This window comes from Magnolia sinica, chromosome 5 (assembly GCF_029962835.1).
Source record: "Magnolia sinica isolate HGM2019 chromosome 5, MsV1, whole genome shotgun sequence".
Taxonomy (NCBI): domain Eukaryota; kingdom Viridiplantae; phylum Streptophyta; class Magnoliopsida; order Magnoliales; family Magnoliaceae; genus Magnolia; species Magnolia sinica.
This window is the reverse complement of record NC_080577.1, coordinates 86,901,140-86,928,844: the sequence shown is the minus strand read 5'-3', so window position 1 is coordinate 86,928,844 and position 27,705 is coordinate 86,901,140. Positions and strand designations below refer to the sequence as shown.

At 40.1% G+C, this 27,705-nt stretch overlaps 1 protein-coding gene across 4 annotated transcripts in view; it reads left to right on the top strand.

Annotated features, from left to right (window-relative positions):
- The window catches only part of LOC131246242 (probable thimet oligopeptidase), a 143,701-nt gene that overhangs the window by 59,071 nt on the left and 56,925 nt on the right, over positions 1 to 27,705 (top strand). For 3 of the 4 annotated variants that reach the window (XM_058246169.1, XM_058246170.1, XM_058246168.1), the window contains 5 exons: positions 12,313 to 12,393; positions 12,474 to 12,636; positions 12,768 to 12,888; positions 12,987 to 13,059; positions 21,758 to 21,865. In XM_058246169.1, the coding sequence (XP_058102152.1) occupies positions 12,313 to 12,393; positions 12,474 to 12,636; positions 12,768 to 12,888; positions 12,987 to 13,059; positions 21,758 to 21,865 (546 nt within the window). The remainder of the gene's footprint in view (positions 1 to 12,312; positions 12,394 to 12,473; positions 12,637 to 12,767; positions 12,889 to 12,986; positions 13,060 to 21,757; positions 21,866 to 27,705) is intronic. The other variant, XM_058246171.1, reaches the window with a different exon arrangement.

The window sequence follows — 27,705 nt, the reverse complement described above, 5'->3', positions numbered from 1 at the left end:
CCCTCCCTGCTAGGGTTTCGTGCACAGAGCCCTCGCATTTCTCTCCATTTGAAATTGCAGCGAAGTCGAAGAGCCCTCGCATCTATCTCCATTTGAAATCGCAGCAAAGTCGAAGAGCCCTCTCTCTCTCTCTCTTTTCATTCCAAAGGAAATCGGACTGCGTACTGAGTTACTTAGCACGCTTTTATCATACTGAGTAAACTCTGTTGGGCCCATCGTGAATGTATGTGGTTTATCCACATTGTCCATCTGTTTTTCCAGCTCATTTAAGGGGTTGATACCAAAATTAAAACATATACAGAGCTCAAGTGGACGATACCATAGGAAACAGTGGGAATAATGATTTCCACTGTTAAAACCTTGTTAGGCCCCACAGTGATATTTATTCGTCATCCAATTTGCTCATAAGATCACAAAAACATGGATGAAGGACAAACACAAATATAAGCTTTATTCAAAACTTCAGTGGCCCTCAATAAAATTTCAACGGTAGAAATTCAATTCACACTATTTCCCGTGCTGTGGCCCATTTGAAATTTGGATATGCTTCATTTTTGGGATCAAGCACTAAAATTATCTAGTAAAATGGATGGAAGGAGTGGATAAAATATCTAAATCACGTGGACCCTACAGAGTTTACTTGGTACGCAATCAACTTCCATTCCAAAGAGGCTACGTGGCTCATTTCCACCTAGTTTTCTTTTTAATAAAAGGTCCATGTGCTGTGTGGGCCCCACCATGATGTATGTATTTTATCCATGCTGTCCATCCATTTTGCCACATCATTTTAGGTCACGATCCAAAAAATTAGTAAGATCCAAATCTTAGATGGGCCACACCATAGGAAAGAGTGGTTATAGAATGCTCACCATTAAAAATTTCTTAGGTTCCACTGTAATGTTTATGTTCCATCTAACCTGTTAATTGGGTCAGAGTGACGTGGATGAAGGGAAAACACACATGTCAGCTTGATCTAAAACTTTTGTAGCCCCCAATAAATTTTTAATGGTGGACGTAATCATTGTTGTTTCTTATTGTGTGGTCCACCTGAGCTTTAGAAAATTAAATATATGAGTTTTGTAGTCAAATCCAAGTTATCTGGTTCATAAATTCATTAGACAGTCCGATACAACTTTTTACGAAAGATTGGACCGTTATACCACCATAAACTTGTTCCAAATTATAAATGAATGCATATTTGTAATATTTAGAATATTCCGGATTTAATGGATATTTTTTCATAGTTTTTTGAGCAAAAAGAAAAATTGCATCGTTACACACCCCGTATCGGTCGATATGGGGTGTATCCGTATTAGTAAAGGTGGGCACTGTTACACCCACCGATACCGATACTGAACACCTTGCTAGGGATGGTCTTTGTTGACTAATGAGGATGGACAGGGAGGTGGGTAGGGGCATTCTTGGTGGTTTAGGATGAGTAGGGTGGCTTTGTAGGGGTATTTTTGGTCTTTTGGTTAAGGGTTGTTGGAACGGGTATGGGTAAGGGTGTGATGGTAGAATGGATATTTAGAAAAGTCTCCTTTATGAGATTCTCTCCAAGATTCCTTGCAAGTGGGCCCCACTCGCCACGTGTACGTGGATCTTAATGCATTCCTATCTCGATTTGCGTACACATGCATCACTCCAACTGAGTATTGGAACGAGTCTTCCTGTGTGGCATTGGAATCGTAGCACCCATGGGGTTGTCATGGTATACGTGTCGGGTTGTTGCGGTACTGAAATACGGTTATGATCGAAGGTCGCCAATCTGGTCCGCCGTGAATATGCTAGCATCGAAAACGAAGCATACTGTTGGTCTCACAGGGTTATGGGTCTCACAGACCCATTCAAGCCCATGGTAAGGCCCAACTCACTTAGGCCCATAGCTCACTGTAGGCCTTGGATATGCTGATTTCTGGGTTGATTATTTATAGATTTGGGGACCTAAAGCATGCTTTATTATTTACTATTTTTGGGAGATATCAAGGGCTCATTTAGCCAGGCAGGCTTCCCATGTAAATCCTAGCATAAATTAACGTTATGATTGTTGAGGCCACGGTGAGTGCAATGATGATTACCTCGACGACTTCTGCCACCACGACCACGACCACCTCCAAATCTACTATCTCGACCACGACCACCTCCAATTCCCCCATCACCTCTGGCCGATGTAGAGATAAAAGCCAAACGATTTGATTAGGTGGAATTTTGAGTAGACATGCCAATTGTCCTCTGAACTATGGTGAACGCTTCTGTCACCGAGCAAATTTCACCACGTTCGAGAATCTGGGACTTCACAAGCTTGAACTCAGATCGAAGGTCAGAGAGGAATTTGGCATACACGAAATTCCTTCCTTTGCCTAGCATAACCTCAAAATCTGTTGACAACAGTTGGTATACATTCAACTCTTCCCATATGCCTGATAATATTCTCTCACACTTGTACCATCTAGTTGAAATGCGAATATATTTTGTAGAAGTTCTTAAATACAGATTAAGTTTTTCTCACCAGAATACATCACCTTCAAGGTGTCCCAGACATCTTTGGTGGTCTAGAGGAAAATTACATTGGCACTGATATGTGGTTCCATGCTATTCCACAACAATGCCCTAATTTGCGCATCCTCTGCCACCCAATCATCGTAGTTTGTTGTAGTGATATTAGGTTTAGGCAATGTCAAATATTTTACTTTTCTCTTTCTAGTTAGAAAAACTTCTACAGATGTGGCCCGCTGTAGATAATTCGTGCCATTCAATTTTGTTGATTTTATTTGGACTTGGAGAGGCACCAAATCCGATGAGGATAAAATACTGCTCTTGGGATAATTTTTGGAATCCATCTGAATAATAACAAATAATTTTTCTTGAACACAAATTCTTCAACACACTGACCTACTAAATCAATACTTGCTTCCTAGCTTCAACTTGTCTCGATCTATACAATAAAGGAGGGTTTAACAAAACTTCTGAATTTTCAGCTTTCAAATTTGTTTCCATATTTCAAAATTGACCATATATTGCATACGGGATGAAAGATGGCCAACTTTGTCCCATCACCTGGGTAGAATGCAAAAGCAAGCATTGCACGCCTTTGTTAAGTACGATTACACTACCCATCACGTGGGGGTAGAACAATCGAAAGAGATTAGGTTAGGTCAGACCCATACACGTTAGGGTTTCCCACTAGAGAGAATGAACAAAAAAGAAGTAAGATGAAGAAGTGAGAGATCAAGAAGAAAAATGGATCAACATAGCTCTGATACCATGTTGATTTTGGATAAAAAGAAAGGAAAAAGAGTAGAAAAAGAAGTAGAAGAACGTGAGAGAGAGAGAGAGAGAGAGAGAGAGAGAGAGAGAGAGAGAGAATGGGATGCTCTAGTAGCCCCACATGCCCCACCACTTGTTTTTATTATATTAGGGCTGTCACTTAAAAATGTGAAATTATGAGGATACCCTTAATTGTTGAAAATCACTACACAAGAGCCAAAGGCTCATGTACACATGCCCCTAATAAATAAATACCGAACCCAATCAAGATGACTGCACATGTGATCACATCACACGTGGACATGTCACATGTGTCCACATGTGTGATCATTCTAACTCAAAGCTTTAAAAGCACAAAAAGGAACGGGAGAAACAGGAGATTGAAGCACAGAGAAAATCCAGCATGTTGGAAGAGAATGTCAGGGTGAAAGAGAAGGATTGGTTCGAGGGAAAAGAAGAAAGCTTGACCTGCATCTTCTAATTACAACGATGACTCTCCCTCGTTGTGATCTCACGTAAAGAAAGCAAGAGGGATGATAAAAGACTCAAGCAAAGGGACCGTTCTCTGAGAGACATTGGGAGAAAGAACTTCTTGACAGGGATTACTAATCAGATCTGGCAACTCCATCCTTTTAGAAGCCCCCCAATTGAAAAGGATTGGTGTTGGTGGAAAAGACGGGAGGTAATGGAGATCAGTGGTTCATGGAGTACATGTCATGTTCGAACGGTAGAAAAGAAAGATGAGATCAAGTGGAATCTTGACCCAAGCTCGGTTTGTCGAAAATCTTTACGAAGGGCATATCAGAATGGAGAGAGAGGCAACAAATTTGAAACGGTTTGTCAGCTCTTTTAAGGTAGCTTCAGATTGAAACCCCTTGGTGAATTTCAGGTTCTTTTAAACTTGCAACCAGAGATAGGTTCGAATCCTATCCTCCTAGTTGGTGTTACGAACAAGGATGGCCCTGACCTCTATTTGTAGATGGGGCAATTTCTCCGCTTTCGGCTCCGTAGTTCTTTGGTTCTGATTCTTCAGCATTCCTTTGGAACCCTGGAATCTCGAGTTCCTTCCTAAGTTGGGTTCTTGTGGTGGAGAAGTAATTCAGTTCGATCCTGCCACTGAAGCAGGTTGGGAGTTGCCATCAGTCGGGATTTAGATTTGGAAATGGCGGTTAGTCCCAATCATCTCATCCATCTCCATTACTGTAGGGAAGTTAAGATTGCTGATAATTGTAGTAGAGGAGGAAAATCATCCAGCGTTTGTCGATTTCAATGGTTCTCTCTCGTGTCTGGCCTGCACGGGAGATGAAGGTACACGCGATAATCACAGTTCTGGTGGAGCACTTTTTTTGGGCAACAACCAATCACGGAAGGGCACATGGAGGGACAAAGCACTCCATCTCCTCAACCTGATTCCATCTTGACCGTTGATCTTACTATGTTGATTGACGCCTCAAATTGCTCCATCCCAGGCCGACTCCTTCCACCACGTGCCACTCTGATACCATTAGATCGACTTATCACTCCTTTTTAGATTGACTGCAGTTGTGCGACGGTGGTCCATTAGATCAATCCCAACTCATTCTATCTCCTTATGCCACGTGGTGAGCCCAACGATTGTCTGACCTATCGAGTGGGGCCTCCGGTTGATCCTAGCCCTTCTTTCGACCCTCTTTAGCCCAATGATGGATAAGGAGAAGGCAGATCATATGTGCCGTCTGCAGATTTGCTGACGCATGCCATTAATGAGCCAGGCTCTTTCTCGCCACGTGAAGGGAGAAATGCCGATGCCTCTCTTGTTCCGTTGCCTTCTAAGGAGAGAGAAATGTTCGTCCTCGGGCACGACGGTCGAAAACTGTGTTGAATTCTCCTCCAAATGGCATTGCTTACAAGCTGACATGTGTCTTTCTAGAGTTGTCAGTAGATGCACTAGTAGTGCTGATGTAGGTTCCTACATGTCATCCATCCAACACCATTCACTTGCCTCGTCGGATCTCGACTCCACATTGCAACCGCTAGATGCCTTGGAGGTCTTCGAGTTTGCATTGCAGCCGTCCATCTGCCTTGAGATTTGTCCCGTGCAAGATCTTTACCTCTGGTTTCGAAATCTGGTAGGAAAGAGTTGTTTGTTCTATCGAACCTCCAGTCTATCCATATCCTCTCTTTCTCTGGTCTTTGACGCAGGACAATTAACCATTTGCTCTAAAAGCTCGAACTGATAGAGCATGGCGAATTAATCCCTTTATCTCATAGCCCAAGCCCCACATCTCATGGGTTAGCACCTCGGCTGAACCCCCCTCGTGGGCCCCAAATCACATGGGTACTGCTTCACACGAGCTACTCGCCTCACACGGGCCGCCCACCCTGAGTGTGCCCCTACATCCCACAAGCAACCCCACTCGAGCCCGGTGTGAAAATGCCCCCCCCCCCCCCAAAAAAAAAAAAAAAAACACACACACACACACAAAACCCATAGCCTCTCCACTCTTGCAAATAAAGGGCCCCCTTTAATCATCCCTTCTAATCTTAGATTCCCCCAGAGGGTATGCCTATGAGGAGTTTTGGGAATGTCATTCGGGGATTTTGAAGAGGAGTGCATCTCTCTTCTTCAATTCATCAAGTAACGAGGGGTAAAAGTAATGGTTATATCCAGAAACAACCTGAAATCTCCTAAAGGATGGAGGGACCGGTAAGTCTCCTATCCTCTATCAATTATGAGGTGTGCTTTTCCATCCACAGATCTTTAAATGGGAGATGGGGCAAATCAAGTGTCTTATGAAGATTCTTTCTTATAATGTTTGTGGTCTTGGCTGTGCCAGGAAAAGAGAGCAAGTAAAGGCATTGCTTAGTAAGTACATAGTCTAAATATTAGCAATCTAAGTAACTAAGCTCCCCTCCATTAGCCAATTTGACCTTGACTCCATCTGGAGGTTTAGGCAGAAAGACTGGATCTCCTTGGAAATCAAGTGGAGGCAATGATCTAGAGCCCTATGGCTGAAAGCCGTCTACAAAGGCACCCTATTCTTCCACATGATTGCCAGTGCGAGATCAAGGGCCAACAAGATAAGCAGTATTTTCATTGATGGCTTTAGAATTGAAGATCCTCAGCAGGTTTCAAACCTGATTATTCCTCTCTTATCTGCGGAATCGTGGACTAAGCCTTTTCTGGACAATTTAGATCTTCCCATAATCTCTAAGGAGGCTGTGGCAGTTGATGCCTCCTTAGAGGTCGATATCAAATCAATGGTTCTCTCTAGGTAGACATAAATCTCTTGGTCCTGATGGATTCCTGCTAGCCTTCTTTCAAATCTTTAGGATCTTTTGAAGGATGACCTCACGGCTTTTTTTTTTTTATGGATTTCCATTGGTTTGGTAAAATTTCCAAAGCTATGGGAGCTTCTTTCATAGTCTTAATCCCTAATATTGAAGGGGCAGCTAAGCTTAAAGTGTTTTGGCCTATCAGCCTGTTGGGAGCTTCTTATAAAATTCTAGCAATAATCTTGTCGTCGAGACTTCGACTTGTGCTTTTCAAGGTTATTTCAACAGCATAGGGAGCTTTCCTAGCTAATAGGCAGATTTTGGACCATGCTTTGCTCACCCATGAATGTATCGACTTTCGTTTCAAAGATGGTAGTGGGGGAATTGTGTGTAAGCTTGACATTGAAAAAGCTTTTGATCATGTTGATTGGGGTTACTCACACTATCTTTTTAGAAGTTATGGTTTTCATCAAAAAGGTGTGGTTGGATAAGCTCATGCCTCTCTTTAGCATCCTTTTTGGTGCTTGTGAATAGTTCTCCTAAAGGTTTCTTTCGCTCTTCGAGGGGTCTAAGACAGGGATATCCTCTCTCCCTTTCTCTCTGTCCTAGCCTCTGATGGCTTTAGTTAAATGCTCAGCAGAGGAGAACAAGTGGGATTCTTCATTGGTTTTAATGTCTGTCCTGATAGCCCCTCTATTTCTCATATTTAATTCGCCGATGATACTCTGCTGTTTTGCAAAGCTTCTACCTCTGCCGTTTCCAATTTGAGGAAAGTGATTCGCTGTTTTGAAGCAATCTCATGGCTTAAGATGAATGTGTAAAAGCAAAATGATCGGGTTCAATGTCTCTTAGACCACTATTTCCTCGTTGAGTCCTTTTGTTGTATAGCCAATTCTTTTCCTTCTCTTACCTTGTGCTTACTCTGTGTATAAGTAAACCAACGATTCATCTCTAAGACGTTGTCTTAGAAAGAATGGCACAAAAACTCGCTCCCTGGAAGAGTCGTTACTTGTCGTTGTGAGGTCAGTTGACTCTGATAAAATTAGCCTTATCCAATCTCCCCACCTACTTCCTCTCTCTCTTTGGTTGCCCTGCTTCAATCCTCTCCATAGATATGAATATCAGTATTGTATAGGCCGATACAGCCATGTTGTATTTGTATCGGCACGAGATGATACGCAATATGGGGTCGTATCGACTTGTTATGAAAAAAGTAGACCTGTATCGGTTAATATTTCCGATACAGGCCGATTGGCCCATAAAAGCTCAATTTTGATTTTTTCTTTTTCAAAATTTCACTCATGCCTCCTTATTTATTTATTTATTTTTTCAGTTAAACCATGGAAGAAGCTTAAAACTCATTTTAGGCTAGATCTAGAGCTATTTTGGGGTCAAAACAAATGATTTGAATGGGATTTGACAAATCGAAGCGAAGTGGACCATTATTGCAAAAATCAGAAAGAAGGGTAAACCTTCGCTTTTGTTTTGATATTTTCGTCTTCCTTTTGTTGTATTTCAATGAAATGGGCCCTAGTTCACCAAATCATGCTTGGTATTCTCATCAAAGAATGGATCAATACACTATCATATGCATGTCTAAAATACAAAAAAATGATTGATTCTTGAATATCTTACTATTCTCTCTCTCTCTCTCTCTCTCTCTCTCTCTCTCTCTCTTCCTTTATATTTTCCTTAATTCTTTGACTTTGAGAACAATTCTGACCGATATGGGTTGATACGACCCCGATATCGATACACGACACCGTATCGTATAATTTTTCTTTTGGGCCGATACGCCGACTGATACCGACATTTGGAAACATGGTTGTCTCTAGGATTGAAAAACTCAGGATGGATCTCCTTTGGAATGTCAGCTCTGATAGTAAGAAATTCCACCTCTTAAGCTAGTCTGAAGTTTGTAGGCCTTATAGTGAAGGGGGGGCCGGTACCAGGCTCCTTTATGATATTAACTAGGTTGTTTTGGGCAAATAACTTGGGCGTTTTGGTTATGAAATCGGATCGAGGTGGAGGGGTATTGTTACTTGTAAATACATAATTCTGGAAGGGGTTGGCATGCCAAACCTTCCTCCCTCTACAGGGCCTTTGCAATATGTAAGGCCATTTCCTCCAACCTTCCCTGCTTCAGTGAAGGCATCATTTCAGTTTACGAGATGGGTCTAGGATAAGATTCTGGTTGGGCCGTTGGATTTCCAAAAGACCCCTTATAGAGGTCTCTGCTGATTTGGCCAGAGTGTCTTCTAACACCTTAATTTTGATGGCTCAGTGCTTCTTTGTTGATGGCTCAGGTGCTTGGTGCCCCCCTTGTAGATGAGGCCCTGTCAGAGATTGAAGTTCTCGAGTTGTTGGAGATGTGAGTCTGCTGAATGGTATTCAACCTGTTCCTGGGGAGGAAGATCATCTCCGCTGGTTACTCCTTCAGCCCTCTCGTCATGTAAATCCTTTTGGAATGTCATATTGTCATCAGATCGCAAAGTACGTTGCCCCTTCTTCAGTTTCCCTCCTTCAGGCCTTACAAGGCCTCTCCTAAGGTGTTGACATTCATGTGGATTCTAGCTAGAGGAAGGACGCTTACGAACGAGAACCTACAATGCTGGGGAATGATCCTGCCCAACATTTGTTCCCTTTGTGGTAGATACGACAAATCTATCCCTCACCTCTTCCTTGACTGCTCCTTTACAGCTGCAATCTGGACCTCTATCATTTCTAAGTTTTGGGCCTATTGGGTCATGTTCACACCTGGCATGATATTCACATCTAGATAGACCGCAGACCTGTGTGGCACATGGTGCTCTTAGTGATCCTTTGGGGTATTTGGAATGAGAGGAATGGTCGGTACTTTAGAAACTCTTCCACCCATGCTTCTTTAGCGGTTATTCAAATTCTAAGAGTGAAGGATTGGTCTGCTTCCCTCGCTCAGGATGTAGTTCTCTATTCTCTTTTGGGTTGAGTGCATACCCCTATCAGATCCTTTCTGGTTTTTAGCTTCTCTTGGGTTTGGGTTGCTCTTTCATAGGCGTTTTCTCTCCTTTCTTTTTGGCTCGTTTTGGGCCGCTCTTGCTATAACTTTGGGTAGCTCTTGGTGGTTTGTCTTTGCTTTGTTTTTGTTTGGGGCCCTTTGAGTTGTATAGCTCTTTTGTTTTTCTGTTTTGGGTTGCTGCTGCCCCCTTTTAATAATATTCATCCTTTAAAAAAACAATTTTGGAAAAAATAGAAGGAGAAAGCTATCATTCCTTATTGGTTTTTCTTCTTTTTATTGTATTTGAATATAATGGCCCTAATCTATCTAGGCATTCATTTTCGATTAGGGCCTATTTGGTTGACTTTTAGCATGTGAACCTAAGAAGCAACATTCTTACCAAAGTGTCTAGTACACCATTGGATACATGTTGAAAGCATAAAAAATGGTAGGTTTTGGCATTTTACATTTTCTCCTATTTTCCTGATAAATTTGCAATTTTTTTTTTCTTGGTGGAGAAAAAAAGGCTGATACTGGCCCGAAAATCTTCGAATATGGGACTGATACTCCCCATATCGTATTTTTTGAAGGTTGATTGATACACCTCCCGACACCGAAAGTCGGAACCTTGGCTTGCACATTTCCTCTGCTGAAGTTCTGGTCCTACAATGGCACTCTTACTAAAATTGATTTGGAGACCTGAGATTGCTTCAAAACAATGAATACTTGATTTGATGGATCTGATCTGGGCATGAAAAGCGTTATAGAAATTAATGGTATTTCCTGTGAGTACCAAATTAATGGTACCCTGCACCTTCTTTGTCTGTTTAGTCTTAACCTCATAATTACAACATAAAGAGTATGAGAAGATGAAAGCAGGTGAAAAGCATATTGAGACCCAAGAAATGGTGAAGCTTTCCCAAGATATGTAAAATCAACTCGCTAGAGTTTGCATGGAAATCTGTTGGAGTAAGCAACCACTGATTAGAAAGATGTGGTCAATGCATAACAAAGGAGCAAACATTATCAGTTGGCTTAGATACTCGGAGCAGTGTCTCAAAAACTTTACTTCTCTTCTAGTGCTCTTTATCCTTTATTTATTTCTAGGATTTTTACTTCCTGCATGAGGCTATCATTGTTTTGTGGATGCACTGGCAAAGATCTTAGCTACGTATGTAATTTCAGGTCTATTAATGACGAGTTTCTTTCTTCATACAATCTTGAAGTGGTGTTTGCTTTCTACATATTGTTGTTCCTGACCACCCCAATGTGATTTGTTGTTTCAGGGTACTTTTAGGGACCGAGGTTAAAATCTTATGCATGCAACATGTTATGAAATGTGGGCCCGAGACTTGGCTTCCACCACTAAACATTTGTTTAGCAAACGATTGCATAAACGACTAGTAAAAATATTACTAGAAGCCCAAATATTCTCCCAATGTTTCTTCCCTTTGTCCCACTAAATGGCAACTTACTGCTGTCGTGTTGGGTCTCTGGAGTACATTTTAGAATATGTTGGATCCCGTGAGTTTGAAAACTAAGGTTTCCAAACTCAACATTGTTATTGCATTAAGACTTGAGGTTTACGATACATCAAATTAAATGGTTTTATATATCTGCATGAGAAATGTGAGGAAGCAGTTCCGACAATAGATCTTGTTAAAGTCCCTTGATATATACATTGATATGCCATCATCTAACGGCTCGAGCTTTTTTAGCAACTGGTTGTTTGACATGGTATCGGAGCGGAAGGTCAAGTGTTCGAATTCCAGGGGTAGTGAATATGCCTCTGTAATATATTCTCCCACGGGGGCCATTATTTGTGGTGTGAGTGAGTGTCCCTCCACCCTTGCCCAGTATGTTCCTATGTGGAGTTCCACCCTGCACGTGCGGGGGAGTGTTCAACTCCATTGATATACACTGATATGCCATCCTCTAACAGCTCAAGGTTTTAAAGCAGCTGGTTGTTTGACAGATCTTTTTAACTTCCATTTTTTATTGCTGCCAAAAAACGGCCATTTTTTTTTTCTTGTTCTTTTTAAATCCAAATCCCTCCCCTCCCCCTCCCCCCCCTTTAAAAAAAAAAAAAAAAAAAACTTTTCTCATTCCAAAAACTCTCCTAGATCATTCTACAATAGATTTCAACCCCTCTTACTATAGTTTGTAATATTAAAATCATAGATTGAAGTGATTTAAAAGAATAGAAGCTCTGATGGCCTTTTTTTTTTTTCAAAAAAGTTGAAAAAGTAGTATTTATGCCTTTTTTTTTTTTTGTCTCCTTATTTCTAGTTTTAATTCTTGATTGTGATGTGTAAATATTAGATATATATAATCATGTTCACAAATTCACTAGATAGCCCGATACAACACTCTCACTAAAGAGTGGACTGTTGCACCACCATAAACATATTCAAAACAAAAAATGAATACATATTTGGAATATTTACATTATTCTTGATTTTCTAAATATTTTTTCAGATTTTTTCGGGCAAAAGAAAATTTTCAACCGTTATGGTGGTTGTAACTATCGTTACGCCCCTGTATTGGCCATTACAGCTGATACCTATATCGGTAATGGTGGTGACCATTACGGTCACCATTACCGATATGGAATACCTTGCTTGTCAGCTTGTTGTGTAACAATTAATATTAGTCACAAGATATGTTTTTGATACTTATATCCTATAAAATTAATTGCTCTTATTGTAAGTCCTACTTGATTGTATTTGTTCCTTCCTTGAGCTAACTGCTAACTAATTTAGTGCTGTACTCGTGATCCTGTGAGGTTAATTTCTAATGGGAAGCATTTCCAGGTCTTTGAATTTTTGGAGGAAGTTTCCATTCGGTTGACAGATCTGGCTACTAGAGAACTTAACGTGCTCAAAGATTTGAAGGTGCACTATTAAATGTTGCTGGAATTCAGTAATTATATTTTCATTGACATTGTATCCTTACGAGCATTTTGGGGCCTCAGAGGAAGGAGGAAGGGGTGTCTAGCTTTGGAATTGAGGATTTACTATACTATATAAGGAGAGCTGAAGAACAAGACTTTGATCTAGACCTTGGAGTAGTTAAACAATACTTTCCAGTCAGTTTAGTTCTGTCCGGGATTTTCAAAATATTCCAAGACCTTTTTGGTAATTATATGTTGCTGACAATTACTTATGCTTGTCACTGTTGTATTTATGCTGAACAGTCGTTTGTTTTCTTTATTTATTGGTTTCTTTGTGATGGATATTTAATACTTTGGGACCATGACATCATGCAGGCCTAAGATTTGAAGAAATTGAAGAAGCTGAAGTTTGGCACAATGATGTTCGCCTGTTTTCAGCCTTGGATTTCAGTACTAGCGAACGATTGGGTTATTTCTACTTGGATATATATTCGAGGTTGAATTCTTATTACTTGATATCTATTAGGTTCCTTTCCTAGAAAAATATCTTATTTGTGATAAGTGTAAGAAACAGCGATTTTATTTTGTGAATAGGAAAGGGAAATATGGCCACACATGTGTTGTGGCTCTTCAAAATGGATGCATCTCTTCCAATGGTGCACGCCAGGTATCTTTCTCTCTCTCTCTCTCTCTCTCTCTCTCTCTCTCTCTCTCTCTAGTGAATCCTCAGGGTTTATGCAACAAAATTTGCTGGAGTTCCAACCTGGCACATGTGTGGAACATCTGAACCGTTCCTCCAGCGAGCCAAATGGTGAAGATGACCCATGCTGCGGCTGCAGTATAGGTGCGGTAAAAGATCGGTAGTGTACCTCACAATCTTTTGACAAACAGAAGTGGGCTCCAGGATCTATCTAATTAGTGAAGTGACCCTAGCCTTTCAATTGAGATTCGGCCCCACAATGTATTCAATCAGGGATTTAGGCCCAATGAGTTCTGCACCATGAATTTTGTATTGTGCACGTCACTTAGATGGGCCCCGAAAAGTCGCATAGGTGGGAGTAAAGAAATAGAAAGTGAACTAATAGAATTTGAAAGAAAATATGAAATTCAGAAATGAAAAGGGATCGGATTTTCTTTGTATTGTATCTAAAATGAAGTTGTTCAGGACCCATGGGGATGTATGACTGGTATGTGGGCCATTGAGCGATAGGTCCATATTGTTGATATGATTGTGGCTGTTTTCTATATTAGCAGTTAGTGGCTTGTTGGGTAAGCTTATCTCTAGTATATAGTTCCATGATTTGTATAAAAAACATCCTTTCGCATTTTATTGTCTCACGCATGTTTTAAATAGCTTATGCTACGTATTGTAGCTTAGCCTTCGCGCTACATAGCTCATGAAAATAGCTTTAGTCATGTGTAGCTTGCATTGCACACTAATTAGCGTACTTACATGCTATGTAGTCCATGTTACTCGTTATGTAGTATACACTACAAGTTATTTTTCACTAAAACTTAATGTTTTCAATGATTTGTTACATTTTTCTTATTTTCAATAAAAATTTGTTAATGTTTTCAATTATTTTAGTAAAGTAGTTGCAGACACCCCACCTCAGGCTGATAAGCTGATAGAATTTGAATGATGGATGGACAACCACACCTCGATCCTAAACCCTAACCCTAGAAGCCTAAACCCTAGGAAACCTAGTCCTAAACCCTAAACTCATCCTATCCAACCCAGTCAACCCGGTTAGCCGTAAACCCTAGGAACCTAAAACCCTGGAGCCTTGAGTGAACTTGGCGAATCAACTTACTGAGTCAACTCACCCGGTCAGCCTACCCAAACCCATGACCCAGTCAACTCACCTAGTCATGCCCAAAACCAAGCTCGAACCCAAGCCTAATTGGAGAAATGACTTAAACCTCAAAGCAGCAACCCTCACAATAGAGCCTCCACACACTTGGAGGATGCTACTTGCCAAAGTAGGGAGTCTAAGTGGGGACTGACGGCAACCATGTTGCCATCGGCCACGTGTCACTCTCCCTCTTTTGGGTAGCATCCCTCAAGCATGTGGGTTTCTCCTTTTTCGAACCTTAAGTGTGCGGTTGATGTGTATTTACTCCAATGCCCATCTCCTTACCCAAAATTACCATTTTACTACCTCATCCAACCCATGAGATGATGCCATGTGGTAATATCCAATCCCAACCATTCGACAACATTTTGCCCCTAGGATTACCAGGAATTACAAGAAAACTGGATTGGGAGGATATAAATAACCCCCCTCCCATTCTCTTTTCTCACACCTTGGATCCCTTTCCATCCTTAAGGATCCACTTCCATCCAGAAGCACTAGGAGGGAATCCATTTAGCCATCCCTCCACCAAGGAGAGAGAGAGAGAGAGAGAGAGAGAGAGAGCCCAACCTTGGTCTAGCCTAGCTTAGTCAGAGTCCAAGCCTCCTGAGCTATCCAAGTTCAAATCTGAACCACTCAATCTAGCCTTGCGACACTACCGTTCATCCTACCATCTAAGCCTCTATCAGTTCCATCGGATCAACGCATTAACATCGTGCAACATTCATTCCCTTCTCAACCTCTTGCTCCTCATATACATCAGTATTATAGCGCATTTCATCGTTTTCACGCATTTGACTGGTGGGCGTATGCTCTATAGCTTGCTGATATAATCGGATCTTGTCCATCAGAAACTTTAGCCAGTAAGCCGTCGTTTTAGCATATACATTGCATTCCATCGTTTTTCATTGTATCTGACTGGCAGGCATATGCTCTGAGACCTGCCGATATAATCGCAGTAGGTCCATCAAAAACCTTAGCCGGTTGGCAGTTGTTTTACCACAAGCTTCCATATATCATCAAGCATCCTTTGCACCTTGCACTTGATCATTTCGAACATACGCTCTGTGGCTTGCTAATATAGTCGGATCCTGCCTGTTAGAAATTCGGATTGATCAAACACCTCTACTACTGCATCACATTACATTTTCTGCACGCAAGAACTACCGTTATTCTTTAGAAATTAGTCAAATCTTGTGAAGTAAAGACCATATATTTGTATAGGCACGTGGCGTGTAATGCAAGGGCATTTTCACACCGGGCTTGAGTGGGGTTGCTTGTGGGATGCGGGGGCACACTCGGGGTGGGCGGCCTGTGTGAGACGGTACCCATGTGAAGTGGGGCCCACGAGGGGGGTTCGGCCGAGGTCTTAACCCATGGGATGTGGGGCCTGTGCTAGGAGATAAATGGATTAATTCGCCACGCTCTATCGGTTCGAGCTTTTCGAGCAAGTGGTTAATTGTCCTGCATCAGGGTGCCTAACACCTTCCCTCTCTATAACTGCGATCCTTTACTTGGAATCTCTGGAACATAAACTCACGAGTCATCTTAGGGTTAATGATCTTCGGATTCTCAATCTTAAGCGTTTCTAAGGGCTCTAACTGACTGTAGAATCGTAATAATTGGTTAGTAGTGACTCTGGTCAAATATAACACTTTCACTCCCATCACAAAAGCCCTCGAGCGAGTTAACAGGTGGAAAGAAGAGAGTAGATCTCCCGTACCCTCGGGGGAATCTGCCCTTTGGCGTCCATAGACGCAACATTATTAAATAAGTTTTGTTGGTAACTTGCTATTTCTTTATCTTTATACTTAACAAGGTATTTAAAATGGTTACGTAATAACTGTAACAACCGTTTAAAATGGTTACATAATAACTGTAACGACCATTGTGTAACAGTTATGGTGGTAATTTTTACGCGATACTGGCTGTAACAACCACTATGGAATAAATGGCCCAGTAACTGTCCATTATGGGCTGAAACTATATATATATATATATATATATATATATATATATATATATATATATATATATATATATATATATATATATATATATATATATATATATATATAACCATAACAGCCGTTAGGCCCGCATTTATTGGTAACAATGGTGGCCGTTATGGAATACCTTAGTACTTAATCTCTATTGTTTTAGGATGTGTTTGGATGCGTAAAATGCTATGATTTTTTTATCAGCAAAATATCATGAAATTTCATTATTAATTAGTCTAATTTGGTTCAAATATCATCACTTTCATGATATTTGATGCATCCAAGCACATCTTTAATTAAAAACAGTCTTTAGAGGGGTGAAAGTTATGCTACTAGCCATTTTCTATTTGAAACACTGGTCTTACACAAAACATTATATATTTATTAAGATTTTTTTCATCTTCTCTAAACTTTGTTAATCCATCTTCCGAAGCCAAACCCCAAATGCCCCCAAGTAAAAGGGAAAATTTGGAAACAGGAAAAAGGTTAAGTAATAACATAACTAATAACGACAAAGGTCCACAACAAAAGCCAGGGGCACATGACCAGCCCATATATACTATAACACTCATTAAATGGGTGGTTTGTTTTTCTGGTGATTTAGTACTCCTTTGCCACGAGTGTTGGTCTTTTAGATTGTGTGCTGAGACTCCATAAAACATTGATTTAGACAGATTCCAACCTGTCTATCCTTCTCTTCCATTCCATCCCCATCTCTCAACCTACAAACTGTCTTATCATAAATTTACACCCTTTTCTTATTCATCCTGGGTCAACCGAACCACAATAAATTGTGACGGTCCATTCATCAGGCAAACTACCTCACATTAAAGGATGTTGGCAAATATTGAAACCATCTATTATTTTTTGTGCACGTGGCTTACTTCGAATAAGGATTATTGGCAGCTTTTTAAACCCTTGATTTTTATTTTTTTAATTTTTAATTTTTAATTTTTAATTTTTTAATTTTTTAATTTATTATTATTATTATTTTTTGTGTGTGTGTGGCTTACACGATGAGTTATCTAGTCTGATTCTGGCTAAGTCACCTATGTAGTGAGGCCTTCCACCTACCTGAGCTTAATTAAATGTTCCAAATTGGCATGCTTGCTTGTGGGAGGTGCATGTGGGCATGGTGAAGCTTGTTTGCCTGATATTAACATTTGGAGTGTCCATATGGTGTATATTGCTTGATGGAATTACGTAGCACGCACCTAGGACAATGCTTATCTTCGGAGTGAATATCATTGCATCATGTAGTTAAGGACACGCTTAGCTCAAGTAGAGAAAAATAATGCATGGTTTGAAATTTCTACTTTTAGCAGAAATTTTCAAAAATAGCAAAATGGAGCTATTTTGTGTTGGATTGGAGAGAGCTCTTTCTTATCCGTGCAAGTTTTGTTTCATGATTTTTGGAGATTCTACTAAGAGTATAAGTCGAAATAATCACAAATTATTTTACTCATCGCCCTAGCCAAGCTAATCCTAACCTTTTTAGATGTTTTAAAAATCTGCTTTAGAGGCCTCTATGTTCTAGGTTAGTCTAGGCCTTCATGATGTTGAGTTTCCTTGTCTTCAATGGTGCCACTTTGTGGTTTTTTTGCTCCTTAGAAATAACTATTGTTTGAACTATCCATGATATTATTGAAATATCCCCGATATTATCTGTGTTTCCAGCCCGATGATACCGATATCACAGGTAGCGATACCGATGACATTGGTAGTAAAAAAAATTCCAGGTGTAGGCGATGTATTGCCAAGCATCGCCAATATTTTCGATTCCATAAATTTCAGGTGTCGCTTGTATTACCAATGTATCAATATTGCCAATGTATCGTCTTTTCAACTGTGTAAATTCCAGGTGTCACTTGTATCGCCAGTGTATCGACAACATTTCTATAATATTGCCATTGTATTGATATTGCCAAAAATTGATTTATTAAAAAGGTTTCTATTTTGAAAATTTTTATGGGAGCATGATTGTATGTAGTGTTCAATTTGTAGACGATACTATTGATAATATTGCGATGTTATCATTATCACAACATGGGCGATATCGAGACTATAATTTTTCATTTCCTTTTCAGTTGTCGACGATTTTTCAGCAAAACATCATGTGTTGTCGATATTTTGAAATATCGATGGATGTGTGGTGGAAGGTTGGATGGGTAAATGAGATGGATCGTATGGTTAGATTGATTTCTTGCAACAACACATGCTTTTAGGCCCCCATTAAATGTAAACTTATTATGTATGCATTCTTTTGCAACTTTTTGATTCCAAAATATGCAAATATGCGTATTTTAGCATCTACTAAAGTTTCACTAAAAAATTTCACTGTTTTCTCCGTGTTTCCGCAATGTTTCCCCGCATTTCCAGTTATCCGCAATATTATCGGTGATATTGATATTGTTTCCGTATCCTCGGTCATCGAAACTTGTAGCGATACCAATACTTCGAACATTGGAAGTATCTTGGGGTTGCACTCAATTTTCAAGTTTATAGTTCCATGATTAAATCCCTTTTGTCTTCTACAAGTAATGGAGTTCCTTTCACCTCGCTCTTGTTGATTGACAAAAAGGACTCCTAATGTATCCACTCATTAGAACCAGTGTTTTAAATAGCGAATAGCATGTAGCTTAGCATTCACCCCTTTGAAGCGTGAGGCGTAAGTGACATGCTACTTTTAGATTTTTAATCAAGGTTAGATTTTTAATCAAGGTTTCGCTTGGTTGCACCAATTTTATGATATTTTGCACCAAATTAGACCAATTAATAATGGAATTTAACAAAATTTCATGATATTTGGTACAACCAAATGCAACCTAAAGTCATAGGAAAGGGCAATGATAAAAGTATAAAGGTAAAGAAAGAGCAACAAAATTGATTTAATATTGTTACTTATATTATTATACTAAAAGCAATGAAAGATTAACTTTTTTTTTTTTTTTTTTTTTTTTTAAATTTTTAATCGAAAATAGAAAAATGTAACCAATCATTGAAGGCATTAATTGATTTTAATGTTGTAGTGAAAAATTACTTGTAATCTGAACTACGTAGCGTGTAGCGTAGAGTATGTAGTGTGTAGCATATGCCAAGTGTCATGTATTGTAGGGATTCATTAACGAGACTAAAGCTATTTTCATGAGCTACATAACATTAAAGCTAAGCTACGCTACATAGTGTATGCTACATGCTACATAGTGTAGCTATTTAAAAGACTAAGTAGAACATATAATGACCAAACTAACAACTTTGCATCTTAGAAGTATAATAACCTTTTGGAATGAGTGGAATATAGAAAAGCCCTTTGAAATGTCCATAATGCCAAAGCCCCCAAGAATGCATGTCCATGTACTTTTGGAGATACTATCTTGGTGGAAAAAGTTCGACTAAGAGTGTGATTGGATTATGATGCTAGATGTTTGGAAGTGTGATTGCTTTTGAAGAGGGGAGGCTCCTTAGGTGCCTGTAGCTAATGATGCTACAAAGTGAGAGGTACTTGGGCCACTTGGCACAAAGTGAGACGGTCACTTGGCGGAGCAAAGTGTGAGTGTGAGTTGGGTACAAGAGTGTAATTATTGTTTCAAAATGTCAAGAAGTGTGCTTGCACACACCTAAAATGTTATGGGTTGCGAATACTCATGGATTTGAATATTGACATCGTATCGGCCGATATGGCAGTATTGTATCCATATCTTCCTGTCTTGAAATAACTAATATTGTTTGTTATCGTCTGCGTCGACACTAATACGTCGTACACTTATCGTTCTGACTAGTATGGACTTAAAAAGCCCTATTTTGCTAGGGATCGTTTTTCACTTTTCTCCTTTCTTGCATCTCCTTTCGAATTTCTTTATGCCAGGGATTGTTTTAAGCCCATTTCTAACCATATCAACAACTATTTCTAAGATCAAAACATGTTTTTTGGCATCAAATCGAAGGATTGAAGGCCAAGTCCCTGATATGGGGAAAACGAAAAAAATTAAAAAACCTTTTTTAGGTTTATTCTTGCCCTAATCATCCCTAATTAGGGCCTTAACCCCAAATCGATAAAAATCATACTTGATTTGTGTTTGATTCAAGAAGTTTGCATTTTTTTTCCTGATTTGTTAGTATTTTGTGAAATTTTCGGAAAATTTATTTTTCTTTTAACTTTTTGAAACTATTCATTGTAATGATGCGTGGAGAGTTTCTTAATACTATAGATCCATAGATTTCATCAATGCTATGCTTTATAAAACTTTATTATTATTATTATTTTTATAACATTGTTGATGCAGGAAAGCTAACCACTTGCTCCAAAAGCTTGAATTGATAGAGCATGGCGAATCAATCCCTTTATCTCGTAGCTTAGGCCCCACATCCCATGGGTTAGGTCCTCGGCCGAACCCCCTCGTGGACCCCACATCACATGGGTCCTACCACAAATGAGCCACCCACCTCACACGAGCCACCTGCCTCCCACGGACCGCCTACCCCGAGTGTGCCCCTGCATAGTGAATGATTTTGTCAATCATGTACATATAGGTAGGGCCCTCCTTTCTGATTGGCCCATGCTTGGCTTAGGCAGCAGTGGGCTAGGGCCTGGCCTAACATCTGATCATGGACAGATAAGAAGTCAGTGTTGGCCACAGATACTAGGTGTTGGATGTGCTAACTTTTAAGGTCAATTTTGTGTACACACATACAAGTAGTTCAAATTTTAAGATATAATATTTTAATATATTGTATTTATTTCATCATACTCATCATCGTCAAAGCCTTATCCAATGGGGCCGACTACGCGAGGACTGTTCCACTGTTCCACTCTATCCATGACCATGTCCTTAGCTAAACTATAGGTCATCAAATCTTTTCTTACTACCTCCCTCCATGACCTTCTCGAGCCTTCAACTTGAACCAACTGAGTCCTAACCAGAGCCGTTCTTGATCTCGTTGCACATGACCAAACCATCTAAGTCTACTTTCCCTCATGTCCTGACTTATTGGTTCTATCCCCAAGTACCCTCCTATGTATTCATTTCTAATTCTATCCTAATATTCCTGACTCTGCTGTTGGAGTTTTGCGCTCTCATTGCGAGTCTCAAGCCCGGAGAGAGGAGGGTTGTGTCAGGTTGGCGGCTGGCATTGAACTTCTGCCACTAATTTTTCTCATGAATCATGGCACTATTTGTAATTATTTAAATGTGAAAAGTTCAAAGTAACTAAATAACAGTGACAACCTAAAATCAATTATTTTTATATAAGAAGGTATCATGGAATCAAACGATAACCATTAGATTGAAAAAATATTGTTTTATACCAGCCACGTTCATTGCATAGGATTGTTGGAAATTGGTTCTTGTTTCACCACGCGTCACCTGATGATTTCTAGCATGTAGTTTATGTAGGATGCATCTTATTTTTTGTCACTTAACTACTTTATCCTTATTTCCAATCTAATGTATTTCGATAATCTTTCTGGTTTGTTGTTTATTTCATTTACTTAAAATTTTCTTTTCTGTAGATTCCAGTGGCATTAATTACATCTCAACTTCCCAAGCAAATTGATGGTAATCCAGGATTAATGCGGTTCTCTGAAGTGGTTAATCTTTTCCATGAGTTTAGTCATGTGGTAAGTAAATTGCTATCAGCCTGTCAATACTTTGTTTTATATGCAGTCTCTTTTCCAGGAATCCAACATATCCTTTCATTTATGCCTCTATTTTGTGAATGTTATTGATCAAAACATGGTATCTCCATGAATTTGCTATATGCTTTTCTTTTTCATGTGTTTGAATATATTGGTATTCTGTCTGCAAGTTGCAACGTCTTGTGTTTGCCATGTTTTTTGAATATTAGGTGCATAACATGGTTGGAAGAATCCAGTGGAAAGGTTGTTTGCATCCGCATGGCAGATATATCTTCTAAATTTAGTTCCTGCTTCTGGGATAGCCTAGTTTCAATATCAAATGATATGTCTTCAGTTGGAGACAATTTTCGTTCATTTCTTTATTTACAACTTATGGGTTGGTTTTAGACAGGCAAGGGAAGATCATTGTGAGGACCAATCAGGTTTAAGTATTTGTTTCTTTTATTTTAAGTATGATTTGTGTCAATGCTACATATACATGGCTATTTGTTTGGATGAGATTGATTTGATTTGATAATTTTGACTTAATAGAATTATTTTTGTTTGGTTTCTTGAGTCCAAAAATAATTTGAGTAGTGAGGCTCATTTAGAACCATTGGATCGAGTCTTCTAGGCTTTCATGTGGAGAGACTCTGCAAATCTATCCCCTATTTCTTTATTTTTGCTTATTTACTGCTGCAATTAGAATGATTTAGGAGCTATCGAAGGTTTGAGGTGCCAAAGATTGAGGTTGTTCTTTAAAGTTTGTATCTATCCTATTATTCTTAAAGAAGACTTGATTCCATATTTGATTGCTTCATCATTTTTTATACCTGAGCAAGCTCCACATTGGGAATTGTTTTCCCCCCCTTTTCTCCCTTCTCTCCTTTTCCATTTAATTTCTCCCAAATCTGTCAAATTATCCAAATCTCAGCCCTAACCCTAATTGATGCAGGACACATGATTTGATGCTAGCATGCAACGTGGAAATTATGAAAGATTTCATAAAGGAATTTAATTAATAAAACATGTTAATCCACCACGTAATGAAGAGTAAACGATGGGAAATAAAATCTTATTCAACCTACATCACATGCCCACATGCTAAGAAATCATATAAATCAATTAAAACTAGGCCTGATGGAAGGATAAAACTTTCAATTTAGCATAGACACGTTCTACACTCAAAAGGGCTGACTTGTAGGTTCTAGGATTAGGGTTAGGAAGGGGAAAATATGAAATTTAGAAAATTAGGGTTCATGAGAATTAAGGATTTTGGAATTAGAGTTTTTAGAAATTGGGGAAAATAGGAAATTGGAGATCTAGGATTTAGGGTAGGGTTAGGGGTGGCGAAACAATGGGTTTTGATGGGGGAAGCAAGGGATTGAGGGGTTGTCCATACGGTGGCCGTATGGTCACACGTGTGGGTCGTTGGCTAGGGTTTTGGGGGTCCTCAGTGGTTAATTTCGGTTGGGGTTGAAATTGGATGATGAAAAGTTGAAGAAAAAGATGACTTGAATGGTTTTGGATGGGAAGGGAAGAAGAGATAAAGTTTTTTTGAGAAAATACCTTCTTTTGGATAGAAAGGAAGAGAGAAGGAAGATGATAGATGGAAGCCTCACACTTCCGTTCAATGGGGACTGAAATCACTACATCCAAGCTCCAAATCACATGAAGAAGAGAAAACACCAAACTTTTTTATTTTTCCTTTCAAAATAATGGCATTAGGGCTCTTCATACCCATACCCCCCCCCCCCTTTTACTTATTTTACTCTCAAAATAGGCCTTTTACAAATAGGCACTTTTAAATAAGATTCTTAACATAACAACCCTTAATAAATTAAAAGTTGTTCCTAACTCCATATTCTTAACACAAATATAAGTTATATTAAAAATAACGAAGCATGTAAACAATCTAAACAACTAAACTATTTCGTGGCCCATGGGGGTCCACCATCAATATGTCCGATGATGATGATCTAACGGTCCGATCATCGTGTTCACCCGATCCAACAGTTCGATGTATTCATCAAGCTCCTATATGCAACCCACATGCATCTTCCCAGTATGGAGTCTTCAAAGATGCATGAACATGCACGTGGGGTCTTTAACATGGCTATGAATGTGAATTGGGCCAAGTGGGCCTCATGTAATGGTCGGCTAGTGATGTAGAGTGGGTCGCGGATAATTTTGATGGCCAAGATGGACCAGAAAAGGCCCGATCGGAGACGAAGGTGATCCGGACCGTCAGAACTTAAAACGGACGTATCTCGCAAACTAGAATGAGTTATCGAACGTACCGTATATGATTTTGGGCAGGATGAGCTACTTTAGCCACCCAACCCCACTACGCCGGGTTGCCCATGCCGAATTTGCGAGATTCCATCAGACCGATGGTCAAAATCCTTGTTTATTTTTGTTTTTACTATTTTTAGTAAGTTTTAACTTGATTGTAATTCTTCGTACGTTGGGATTTAAGAGTTGTGTTCAGTACGAAGTGCTTAGAAAAATTAGGGGAATATCATGGTTTAGCTAAATAGGACACTTACTATTTTTGGCCGAAAACCATGCGCGTTAGTAGGAATCACGACCATCTATAAATAGTAGGTGTACTATTTATAGTAAGTCACAATTTCTAGGAGTTTTAGTTATAGTATGATTTTGAAACTTCTCCCTAGGGTTCATAGCCTTTTTTCAAGAGTTGTAAACTCGTTTTGCATCATTAATAAAGTAATTTCGAATATTCTAGAATTAATTTCTATTTTTCCTCGTGGATTCGAGGCTTATCTGTGAGGAGTCTAGAGAAGCTCGGTGGATTTGAAGTAGTTATCCTTGAGGAAGACGGTGCTTGACCTCTACACGTCCTTCCCTACGTCAGTTTGGTATCAAAGCGAGGCTTTCTTCTCAGATCTATGGCTTCTAACAACGGGTCGGGCAACAATCCTATAGACGGTGCTCCAGGGAATTTACCTTTAACGGCGGCGGCTTTCAAAGCAGCACAGTGAGAGAATCGGCAAGTCATGCAAGGGCTGCAGGCTGCCATCGATCGCTTGATGGAAGCCCTAGGGCCACTTCGTGTTCATGGTGGTGATCCGCCACCAGTAGGTGCTGGAACTCGTAATCGCCTTGATCACAGGATGGTGCTCGCAGTGCACCAAAGGATCATTCCTAAAGAAGGGGTATCCAACGACGAGGAGGTTGAAGACATGATCGTCCAATATCCCAGACAAGGTGGCGATCGAGCAAATCAGGCAGATCGAGAGTTCAGGATGAAGGTCGATATCCCTAGCTTCAATGGCCAACTTCACATTGAGAATTTCCTCGATTGGCTTTTTGAAATCGAGCGATTCTTCGACTATATGGAAATCCCTAAAGTGAAGAAGGTCAAACTTGTAACCTACAAGTTGAAGGGTGGAGCTTTAGCTTGGTGGGAGCAACTGCAACTCGCACGGACAAGTCAGACAAAAGCACCAATCCGCACATGGCAGTGGGTGAAACAGCTACTACATACACGATTCTTCCTTAGCGACTACAATCAGGTACTATTCCAACAATACGAAAATTGTTAGCAGGGTAGTCGGTCTATGAAAGATTAAGCAAAAAAATTCTACTGCTTGGCGGCGTGTAACAATTTGGTCGAGACTGAATTGCAGCAAGTCGATCAATTCAACGGTGGATTGCGTATGGTGATCCAGGATCGGGTCTAGACGCAGTCCGTTTGGTCCACCAAGGGAGCTCCACAACCTAGGGGGAATGAGCCTATACGAGTGCGCACTCAACCTCTTACACCCATGAATCGAGATCAGGGAAGTGGGCAAGCTAGGCCCCAAAGGAGCGTATCGACTGCTGTTGGTCTGAGCAGGATCCCAAACCCATATGCTTGGCCAAGACCCGACCATTGTTATCGTTGTGGCCAACCAGGTCACATATCAAATACTTGTACCCAACGACAAGTGGTGAACCACGCCATCAATGATGGTAGTGTTGAAAACACCGATGAAGATAGATGTTGAGGAATTGGAGCACGCCACAGGACGTGGCGGATGAGACAGGTCGGGTTCAGCAAGATCATGGTGAGTCGCTCGTTGTGAGGTGACTATTGTATGCGCCAAGGAAAGAGGTACACCCACAATGACATAATATCTTCCGAACTAGGTGTACGTTGAATCGAAAAATCTTTGATGTGATCATCGATAGTGGGAGTAGTGAGAATATCCCCAGGGTAATGGTGGAAAAATTGCAATTAAAAATGGAGTGTCATCCTACCCCATATGCGATCGATTGGATCAAGAAGGTTAGCGAGACGAAGGTAACTGAACAATGCACTATATCCTTTTCAATTTGCAAACATTATAAAGACGAAGTAGTATGCGATGTAGTTGACATGGAGGCATGTCATATACTACTCGGTCGACCATGACGCCACTCATGAAGGGCGAGATAATGTTTATGTTTTCGTCAAAGACGGTCGAAAAACCATATTAGCCCCTATGGATCCAGAGGGGCCACCCGAAACTTCTAAAGTGAATGACCGTTTTCTCTTAACCATACAGGACTTCGTGGAGGAATCCAAAGAAACAGGACATGCCTATGCATTAATCGTAAAGGGGAAAGAACTCGACCCCACCATCATCCTCGAGAAACTAAAACCCTTACTGCATGAGTTCAAAGAAATTTGGCCCAATGACCTTCCCGATAGATTGCCTTCCATGCGCGATATTTAGCACCATATTGACCTTGTCCTTGGGTCCAGCTTACCCAATTGTCCTCACTATCGGATGAGTCCGAAGGAGTGCAATATTCTACAAGGGCAAGTGGAGGAACTGATCCGTAAGGGTCTTATTCGAGAAAGTATGAGCCCATGTGCCATACCGACTCTATTAACTCCTAAGAAAGATGAGAGTTGGTGTATATGTGTCGACAGCCCAGTCATCAACAAACTCACCATAAAAAACGGGCTTCCCATACCACGACTAGACAATATGCTGGACATGCTTGAGGGTGTAAAATTATTCTCTAAATTGGACTTAAGGAGCGGCTACCATCAGATTCGAATACGGTCGGGTGATGAGTGGAAGAAACCTTTTAAATCCAAGGAAGGGTTGTATGAATGGATGGTCATGCCTTTGGTCTTTTGACCACGCCTAACACATTCATGAGGTTGATGAACCAAGTTCTGAAACCATTCATTGGGGCGGTTCGTTGTGGTTTATTTTGATGATATTTTGATATATAGTCAGGACGAATTAAGCCATATGGAACACCTTAAGAAGGTCCTTCAAGTGCTCACTGAAAATAAAATGTATCTCAAATTTAAAAAGTGAAGCTTCTTGACCGACAACCTGTTGTTTTTGGGCTTTGTCGTGACATCCACGGGCATTCAAGTGGATGAGGAAAAGGTGAAAGTCATCAGGGAATGGCCAGTCCTAACAAACATCCATGAGGTACGAAGTTTTCACGGATTGGCGACATTCTATCGTCGGTTCGTGAAGAATTTTAGCATTATTGTATCTCCAATTATAGACTGCATGAAGAATGGACAATTTCAGTGGACTGATGAAGCTGACTGGAGCTTTGCCGAAATTAAACATAGGTTATCCACCACCCCGGTTCTTGTACTTCCCAACTTCGACAAACTATTCAAAGTTGAATGTGATGCTTCATATGTTGGGATTGAGGGTGTCTTGTCTCAAGAAGGTCGGTCGGTAGCCTTCGACAATGAAAAGCTTAGCGATATATGCAAAAAGTGGTCTACATATGAGATCGAATTGTATGCAATGGTCCAGGCACTGCGACATTGGCGACATTACTTGATTCAAAGGGAGTTCATTATTTACACAGAC